Source organism: Portunus trituberculatus, chromosome 50, assembly GCF_017591435.1.
Source record: "Portunus trituberculatus isolate SZX2019 chromosome 50, ASM1759143v1, whole genome shotgun sequence".
Classification (NCBI taxonomy): Eukaryota; Metazoa; Arthropoda; class Malacostraca; order Decapoda; family Portunidae; genus Portunus; species Portunus trituberculatus.
Genome location: NC_059304.1, coordinates 14,648,893 through 14,658,892, shown reverse-complemented (window position 1 = coordinate 14,658,892; position 10,000 = coordinate 14,648,893). Strand labels below are relative to the sequence as shown.

The 10,000-nt window shown below is 47.2% G+C and overlaps 2 protein-coding genes across 2 annotated transcripts in view; one reads left to right on the top strand and one right to left on the bottom strand.

Moving 5' to 3' along the window:
- Window positions 1–10,000, bottom strand: part of LOC123499517 — a 418,310-nt gene that overhangs the window by 408,083 nt on the left and 227 nt on the right. The gene's annotated exons all lie outside the window — the stretch shown is intronic.
- LOC123499516 (enhancer of split m7 protein-like) lies at window positions 8,268–9,385 on the top strand. The gene has a single exon (XM_045247573.1). It carries the CDS (start codon window positions 8,386–8,388, stop codon window positions 9,076–9,078), a length of 693 nt encoding a protein of 230 aa, XP_045103508.1. The 5' UTR covers window positions 8,268–8,385; the 3' UTR covers window positions 9,079–9,385.

Sequence of the window (10,000 nt, the reverse complement as noted above, 5' to 3'; positions counted from 1 at the left end):
TTTTTTCTGTTCAGTAATTGTATATCTAATGTTTTTTATAATGGTGTTATTTTCTTAATCTTGTTTTTCATTTTTTTTTCTTTATCTTTTTTTAGCTCTATGTTCACGGTGTTGTGGCTTTTTACGAGCGATATCAAAGCTCCCGTTGCCTGGTTTGTTAGCTTTTATACCTGAATTAAATTTACTTTGTGTGTTTCCCTTATTATTGTTCGATGGGAATTGCACTCGCATCACCATTATCATCATTACAATTATTACTGATATTCGCCACTTAAGGAAGCTTTTATTTATTTATTTTTTTTTGTATTTATTTATTCGTTTATTTTTGTGTGTGTGTGTGTTTGTGTATCATCATTATCATCATTATAATCATTACTAAAATTTTGCGCTTGTGGAGGTTTTGCGTGTGTGTGTGTGTGTGTGTGTGTGTGTGTGTGTGTGTGTGTGTGTGTGTGTGTGTGTGTGTGTGTGTCATCCTTATCATCAATATAATCATTACCAGTATCTAGCGCTTGCGGAGGTTTTGCGCGCGCGTGTGTGTGTGCGAATGTGCGTATGTATGTGTGTCTGTGTGTGTGTGTGTGTGTGTGTGTGTGTGTGTGTGTGTGTGTGTGTGCCATCTCTATGTAGGTTTAGACACTAATTCATAACTAGCACAAACTCTCCCTCATCGCTGGGCCACTTTCCCTTCATCTCTCCTCCCCTTCCCTCTGTCCTTGCCTCTCTACAGCCTTCCTCTTCCTTCCCTCCCCACCCCCACTCCCCTCCCTCCTTACCGCCACCCCTGCTGAGCCATCTGGTGTAGTGGCATTTGGAAACAGATTATTTCTTTGTCTCCAAATTATCCCAACACCCCCACACCACATCCAATCCCCCTCCTACCCCTCCCCTCAGCTCCACCACTCCCCACTTCTCCCACTTCCCTCTCTCCATCTATTTATTCCTTCTCCTCTTTACTTTTCTCTTTCTTTTACTTCGTTTTTTTTATTCCTTTCATACTTCTGTTTCATTTTTCAGTTTACTTTTTCTTTCTTTTTAATTTTTGTGTCTTACTTTCATTTTCATTCTTTCCATCTTTTGTTGTTCTTGTTCTTGTCATCTTTTTTTTTAGTTTCACTTATATCACGTGTGTTATTTCTCTATCTTTCATTATATTCCTAATTACTAAGACTTTTTTTTTTTCCTATATATAGATACAAGTGTACTGTACATTTGACCTATAATTACTACATAGAATTACCGGTACACCCTATATATGTATACCAGAAAATAGGGTTATTATACTTTAATTAAGATTCAATTCCACACAACGTCTTCGATACAGAAAAAAAAGAAGAATTATCCAGCTAAGAAATATCACTTTTAACCTTCCTTCTCTTCCTCCTCCTCCTCCTCCTCCCACTCTTCCTCTTCCCTCCTAGTCTCCTCCCCCTCGCTCTCCAACACGTGGGAAAGTGGGGCAGGTGGCCAGTATGAGTGAATGAGACCTGGCCTTCCTCTATCCCTTTTTTTTCTTTCTCTCTCCTCGGGGGCGATTCTGATGATGAGGGTGGTGGTGGTGGTGGTGGTGGTGGTGGTTTTGATTATTGTCATTGTTGTTACTGTTTTTGTTCTCTATATTTTCTTCTATCACCTTATTAATAAATGAATGGAAAAAAAAATTATCAACTTTCATATACACACTTGAAACACAAGAGTACTGCTCGAAATTCATACACAGCTTCCCGTTAGGAGTGTGTGGCGTGCAAGTATTTAGTCGCTTACACGAAAAAAATATCCTGTATTATTCTGGGCGGCATTACCACCTCCTCCCCTCCTCCTACCCTTGCACATTACCTCACCTTGGCAAAAACCACTGACCTATGTAATACAAGGCTTGCGTGTAGCGTGCGCATGATGGAGGAGGAGGAGGAGGAGGAGGAGGAGGAAGCAGGAAACTGAGATAAAGGAAAAGAAAAGAGCAAGAAAGGCAATTACACACAGATTGTGAAATCAGGATGATACTCGTGTGAGTACAAAAGAAGAGGAAGGGTAAAGAATGAAGAAATAGAGGAAGAGAGGAAGAGAAAGAAGAGGGACAGAAGGGGAGAGAGGGAGAGAGAGAAGGGACTATGGGACAAGATAAATACAGGGATAGATACAAGATCATATTCGTTACAGACACAAAATCTTGAGAAATCCCATCTTTTCCCAAGCCTCCCTCCATCTTCCTTCCTCTCCTTTCCTCTCCTCCCTCGCATCCAACCCCTTCCTTCCCGCTTCCCCGTATCATCTCTCCATTCACAGATGTCCAGCGGGTAGTGGAAGGCGAGGAGGAGGAGGAGGAGGAGGAGGCAGACGCGAGAGGAAGTGAGTGACGCAAATTTGGGTTCCCACGCTCTGCCTCACCTTTCCGCCCTCCCCCTCCCTCCCATCCCGCCAACCACACCTGTTGATTATACCCACCTCGCTCCGCGCCCGCACGTGCACGCCCACCCCTGTGCATCACAAGCCACGCCTACGCCCAGCTGTCGCACGCCGGGGTGAGGACGTGTGGCCATGGGCTCTTAGTTACGGATGACAGGGTGAAGAGAGAGAGAGAGAGAGAGAGAGAGAGAGAGAGAGAGAGAGAGAGAGAGAGAGAGAGAGAGAGAGAGAGAGTAAAGATTATATATATACTCATACATTAGTCATCATTTACAGTGTTATCTCATCTCCAGCTCCATGACTTCAATGGTTGTCTTCCTGTTTATTTTTCTTTCCTCGTTTTTTTTTCTCCTTCTGTCCTTTTATCTTTTACTTTATCTTGTGGTTCGTCCTGCACTTCTTTTTTTCTCCTCGTATCTTCTTCTTAACCTTATTCTTATTATCATTATTTCTCCGCCATACTTCCTGCAATAATTCCCTGTTCTAATATTTTTCTTCTCTTTTCCGTGTTCTCTTATTTCTCCTCCTCTTGCATACTCGATTTTTTTGTGTCCTTTTGTTCTTTTCTTTTCTCAATTCTTTCACTTTTCTGTTTATCTTCCTGTATTACATTTTCCTCCTGTTTTATTCTACGTCTTAGTGTTTGGTCCTCCTCCTCCTCCTCCTCCTCCTCCTCCTCCTTCATACATCACAAGGGCCCTGACTCAAGCCTTGAGGTCGAGTGTACCACGTAAGACTACAGAAGGTGGAGCAGCACGCGAAACCTGATAAGCTTGGGTTCTCACCATTGTCTTGGTGAGAGGCGCCGATAACACCCTGGCTACCTCGCTCCCTCCTTACCTCTTATCTCTCGCCTCCTCCTCCTCCTCCTTCTCCTTCTCCTTTGCTGACATTATCCTTTCTCTCTCTCTCTCTCTCTCTCTCTCTCTGATAGATGCTTCGTTCATATGTATAGGCCTGACAGGCTCTTGCAGCTTCCCTCACTTTCTTACGTTTTGATGCTCTCTCTCTCTCTCTCTCTCTCTCTCTCTCTCTCTCTCTCTAAGGTCGCGCTACCTGACCCAAAGATTACAGCTATCGCGAGTAAGAAGACTTATTGTGTTATCAGGAGTTTCCCACACCCATCTGGCGGCCGCCGTAGCCTTATCTCGCCATGGTCTTGTCACCCGCCTGCCCTCGTGGGGGGGTGTCTTTGCGTCTCATGAGCACGGTGACTCAGAGGACGCCACCTGACTCACTTCTTTGGGCAACATTCGGTCCTTATACTTTGATGCCTGGACTTTGCTTATCACCCAATCTGAGGGAGCGCGTCCTGGCTGAGTGATAATTGAGGCCGCACTGTCGCCATCATTTTTCACAGCACAGTAACCTATTATAAATTCACAGACTCATCGAAATCTATATGAACTACTTGTTCTTTTATTTGCCTCATTCCGGTATTTGTTTTTTTCTTTAACTCAGTGGTAATGAAGTGATGATCAATGAAGAAACGAGTGATGTACGAGTATTTTTTTCTTTTCTTTCTTTTATCATAGTGGTAAGATTAATAGACAAGTGATCGAGGTTTTTTTTTTTTGCATCATATTGGTAAGATTAATAAACGATCGATGTAGGAGCTTTTTCTTTTCCTTTCCTTTTGTATCATAGGTAAGATTACTAAGAAAATGACTGATAGACTGAGAGACTGACCTATTGATACATTGGAAACTGTAGCGTCTCAGTGAGGAGGTTACTGAGGCCACTTGCTGAAAAGAAGGAAAAAGAAAATCACAGGAAGGGAAAACAAAACAAATACTGATGTAACTGATCTTTACCCCTCGCGACCGTCCCTCGACCCACCCACACACACACACACACACACACACACACACACACACACACACACACATTGTTACTATACCCGGAAGCGGCATCTTAGGCACCACCCCTCACCCCCTCACCCCATCACCCCTCCAATTCCCCCAATCCCTCACCCGATCAGGCAAACACAGGTCGCGAGGGGGAGGAGGGAGAGAAAGAGAAAAGGAGGGAGGGAAGGTAAGGAAGGGAGGGAGAAAATGAGGGACCAGGAGAAAGATAATATTAGGCTGAGGCAACCATTAGTGTTTGTGAAAGAGGAAGGAGGGACAAGACGGTCTCAGTTTCCTCTGTTGTTCCAAGGTTTCTCATCATCCGGAGATGTGTGTGTGTGTGTGTGTGTGTGTGTGTGTGTGTGTGTGTGTGTGTGTGTGTGTGTGTGTGTGCGGTAAGTCGGAAATTGGAGTGTCATTTCCGTATAAACTAATGTAATTTGTTGGACGTTTTTCAGGGTGCGGTGATTGTCGAAGGAGGAGGAGGAGGAGGAGGAGGAGGAGGAGGAGGAGGAGGAGGAGGAGGAGGAGGAGGAGAGGGAGGAGGAGTAAAAGAACAAAAACAAGAGCAAGAACAAGAACAAGAACAAGAGCAAGGACATGAACAAGAGGAAGAAGAAGAGAAACATTAAGAAGAAGAAGAAAAGAAGAAGAAGAAAAAGAAAAAGACGAGTGGGAAGAAGAGAGACATTATTAGCATCCAAGAGTAAAGAAAGGATTTAATGAATAAAGCAAAACTGGAACACTTGGAAGGTAAACAAAAATCCGACACTTGACAGTAATATACGAAAATAGTCAAGGCGAGGACGTGGTACAACAATAAACGGTAATCGCGGCCAAGTGAGAAACAGCTGATCGATTGACTGAATGACTTGTTTTCTATTCAATGACTGACTTTTTATGGCGCCGAAACAGAGAAACCGGATATTACAAGAGATTCCCCGCGTGTCTATTGGTTTCAGAGAGAGGTGTGACAGCGCAAATAGGTTTCATATCAAGTGGTAAAGGTGAAGTGGCGTTGAGAGAGAGAGAGAGAGAGAGAGAGAGAGAGAGAGAGAGAGAGAGAGAGAATATTCGTTTCATATCATTTTCTATTACATTAAAGAATTGCTTTAACTGTATTTCTTACGCAGTTCGTCCCTCTCCCCCACTCTCTCTCTCTCTCTCTCTCTCTCTCTCTCTCTCTCTCTCTCTCTCTCTCTTTCAGGTGATTAGCCACAGGTAAGAATGAATGACCAGCTTAATGAATGGCGCCGCGGTCCACAGGAAATGCTCGCACCTCGCAGGATTCCGCTGACGCCGCGCCGAGCCCTTGATTAGGAGGACCGGAAATGTGTCCCAAGATACCCGCCCAAGGGGACACACGAGAAGTTTTGGGGTATGTGGGAGTGTGGTGGTGATGGTGGTGGTGATGGTTGGGTAAATATGATTATATATTTATCTAACATTATTAATTTTTTTTAGTATTCATTTTTTTTTCTAGTTTGAATTATATTAGTGTCATGGTTTTAAGATTACTTCATTTGTCTTTTTTTTATGTACGAGGAGAAAAGCTGGCCAAGGACAACAAAAATAAAAAATAAAAAAAAGCCCCGTTTGGTTGCCAGTTCTTTTATATGCAGGTCCGAAAGAGTCAGCTAAGAGAAAGGGGATATATAGCTGTCTTGATACCTCTCTCTCAAATGAAGTCTAGTCATACGAAGTTGGAAATAAATAGCAACATTATCATTATCATGAGCAGCATCACCATTAACTTTTCATTCACCTCTCGATAGCTGACACAGGCAATCGTAAGCAAAATAAAAAGTAAGCTATCGAAATTTATCTACTTATACGAACCACAAGAATTACCCACAGCCACCACCACCATCACCACAATAAGAACCACCACCACCATTAACATGACCACCACAGCCACCATAATGACTGCTGTAATTACCACCACCACCACCGCCACCGCTACGTGAATTACGCAAAACAAGGGAGGGCGAGATAAATTCCACCTCTTGTTGACGAAATGTTTCACCATACATCCGGAAATTCTCTGGCGATTGTCGCAATGATCTGGGCCGAGAAGGAAGGGTAGTGACGGGCTGGTGAGAGGTTGGGATGGGGGTTGAGGTAAGCGCTATTTGGCCATATGGGGAAAGGAAGTGACATGTGAAGGGCTAGATGCCATTATAGTACCACAAGCAGAAGAATAAAGGACTCAGAGGAGAGGAAAAATACTAAAGCAAGTGTACTAATTTCCAGCTTTACCTGCGGATATTCGAGTGAGTTTTTTACAATCATCACTACTCAAATAACAGGTGTCGAAAAGACTACATAATGATATGCCATTTCTGCTTCAGCCAATCAACTTCATTAGAAAAGAGTATTAATGTTCTATTTCGCTTGCTATGTTATTCGATTACCAGTTTATTTCATTCATTCCATTTCTTCATAAGCAATGCAATGGCAGCGGTGGTGAGGGCAAGGAACTGTCTTGTTGGCAAGGAGAGAGGAGCATCCCTGAGGGCAAAGCAGGGGTGGAGGGCTACCCTGAGGCATGGAAGGGAGAGAAATGCCTCCAGGCTCAGGGCAAGGGAAGTGCCTGTGAGGGTGGAAAGGATTAGCTTAAAAGATGTGCCGGAGGGGATCTTTCTTGCAAAGTGACAGTCAGCTGGCGAGGAGGCGGAGGAGAAGGACGCACACCCTGCTGCTTCTGAGGTCGTAAAGGACGCAGGGAGATTGTGAGAAGGGGAGAGATGCGGGGAGTGGAGAGGGAATGATACTCGTTCAGGTGAGTGCACTTGGTCATCTCCATCTAGCAGTACCCGAAATACCTGCGTCTGGCTTTGCCTCACGTACTTCCTACCGCTGCCTTCATTACACAGCCTACTTAAACCCGCGGTGTCTGGGATGCCCCGACACGCTCTTGAAAGTCATACACCCCAGAAGACTAACAGCGCCTAGCCAAGTTAAGTCAGAGCCCCTCCATGGCCGAGGGGCGAGGGGAAGTGCTGGGTTGTGAAGGGGGGGGCGAGGCAGCCGCACGGGGGACGCGGTTTCATTCAGTAACAAAAAGTGGCCCGCATGGCGCCTCGTTGTGCCTCGTGCCGGAGCTTCCAAATGTCGCTGGTCACTCATCCTCCCCCGCACGTTGCCCTCACCTCCTCCCTCCTCCATGCTGCTCTCCAGGCCTCCTCATGACCCTCGCGCGGCTGTATGTCATCATTCTGGGTCCCGTGTGTGCCTGTTTACCTGTGCGGGCCGGCCGCTATAAGCCAGGTAGCGGCCACTCCGTCACGTGCCCAAGTTTAGGAGCGGGCAAGTGTGTGCGTCTGTGCGTGCAGAGCGGGGAGGCGACGGGGCGTGTGTTCGTACGTGCGCTCTTTACTGAGACTGTGGGAAAACATCTGCCCGTGTCTTGAGACATTCCAGCGCACCCCTCCCCCTCCATCGTCTCTCCCCCCCAATGGCGTCCCTCCCCGCCCCTGGCCGACAACCCCCCCGCAGTGAGCACGGGCTAAAGAGTTGCCGCGAGCCGCCACATCCACCGGCCTCCTGTCTCTCTTTTTTTTCCTTCCATTCTCTCATTCTCTCCCTCTCCTCCATCAATTTCAGTAATCAGTAAGCGGGCTTCAGCAGTCACGTTGGCTAGTAGCATTCCCTAAGGAGACTGCAACAGGGACAGCACCAGGTGAGGTCAGCATGCTCAGCACCGCAGCTCACCTGAGGCAATCGTCATCAGGCAGCACCGTGCTCAGGCTACGCAACGCTGTTCGTGTGCTGGGCAGTAAAAGCTGTTAATCACGCCATTGCACGGAACTGCTCTAAATGTGGATGTAATTGGCGTACGCGGGTGAGCGGGTGAGGGGCGAGAGCTGGGCCGTGGCGGTATCTGGCAGGGAGGCGGCAGCTGCGGCGGGCAGGTGGTCTGTGTGTGGGAACGCGCCCGACCAGCCCGTTCTCACGCTCACTAGGCTCCTCCCCTTCCTCGCTCTCCCCTATAAAGCGAACCGGAGCAGCCCGGACGGCAGACTCATTCCAATACTCGCTGAGAGCAAGGCAGCCCCGCCACGCTCAGCACAGCCCCGCACACTGTGAACTCTTGGCTGATCTCTACGACACTTGTGTGTGATCCACGATGGCGTGTGAACTGGAGCCCCTGTCCCGCACCTACCAGTACCGCAAGGTGATGAAGCCCATGTTGGAGCGCAAGCGACGGGCGCGCATCAACAAGTGCCTCGACGAACTCAAGGACCTGATGGTGACGGCACTACAGACCGAGGGAGAATCCATCGCCAAGCTGGAGAAGGCGGACGTGCTCGAGTTGACAGTAACGCACCTCAAGAAGCTTCAGCGTCGCAACCAGCTGGCAGTGCGTCCCATCCCAAGCCAACAGGACAAGTTCCGTGAGGGTTACAGCCACTGTGCCTCCGAAGTGTCCCGCTGCCTCGCCTCCGTGCAGGGTGTGGATGTCACTCTTGGCACCAAGCTCATGACTCACCTCGGCATCTCCCTCAACAACTACGAGAAGCGGGCGCCCCTCACTATTCTAGTGCCGCAGGCGGAGCCTTCACCAGCACTCTCCTCAGCCTCCAGCGGCTACTCCTCCGCCTCCGAGCTGTCTCCCACACCATCCACCTCAAGTAGGAACAGCTCCTCTCCCTCCTGCAGCAGCGGTCCGAGCAGCAGCATCTCCACAGTAAGCAGTGGTAGCAGCAGTAGCAGCTCTAGCAACATCAGCAATAACAACAACAGCAGCAGTGCCTCCCAGCGTCCCCAGGGATTGCTGACCCTCGCGGCGCCCCCTTGTCCCATGTGGCGCCCTTGGTAACAAATCAACACTGTCCCGCAACAATGAACCAGCTACCTCAGCCAACCGTCCGTCGGCAACCTGTTGAGCTACCCAATCAACTCTACCCAAGGAGTCGACTACACGAGAGCAGCCAATGGAAATTGCATCTTCTTGCCTTCTGTGATAGCCCCGTCCCCAGGGGCCCGCTGTGATAGGCCGCCCTGCGGAGTGATACCTTCTGTGATACTCGCCACCATCATCCCACTACAACTGCAATCATCATCATCATCATCAATCATCATCACCAGCATCAATAATATATTGAATAAAATCATTGTTAAAATTATCCACCTCTTTAAATGATCCTTTCTATTCACTCCTAGTAACAAAGCATGGTTGTGACAAGGTATTACGCTAATATAACAGCAAGGTAAATCAATCAAAGGGAACATGTGGTATAAAAATACTGAAATATTCTTGAAGAAAAAAAAATGATGTATGATTCTTTAAAGTCAGTAAGCCAGGTGTCCATCCAGGAGCAGGCCAGCAGCATCACGGTACTGACAGCGGCAGGTAGCACACCTGACAACACAAGGCTGTAGCGCCACCCCGACCCCGATACTACCTCCCATCCCACCAGAGGTGCGAATGAGTCTACGGAAGTTGTACATAAGAGTTCAATATACTGTAGTCAGAAGAAAACTTGTGGATGGGGAACTAATTTAGATCACACACACACACACACACACACACACACACACACACACACACACACACACATACACATACACACACATGTTTATCGTCTTTATATATTTATAAAGAGCAATTTCGATGGAACAGCCGTCTTCACGTCAGCTAAAACATGCAGAGAGCGCTGTCAAATATGTACTTCACGCCTAGAATATGATGTTTGCTGATCATTTCGTTACATGTTTGCAAGTCCCACTCCTAAGCACTT

Excerpts from the sequence above, each read along its gene's own strand:
- LOC123499516 (XM_045247573.1), top strand. The coding sequence starts at position 8,386 with ATGGCGTGTGAACTGGAGCCCCTGTCCCGCACCTACCAGTACCGCAAG.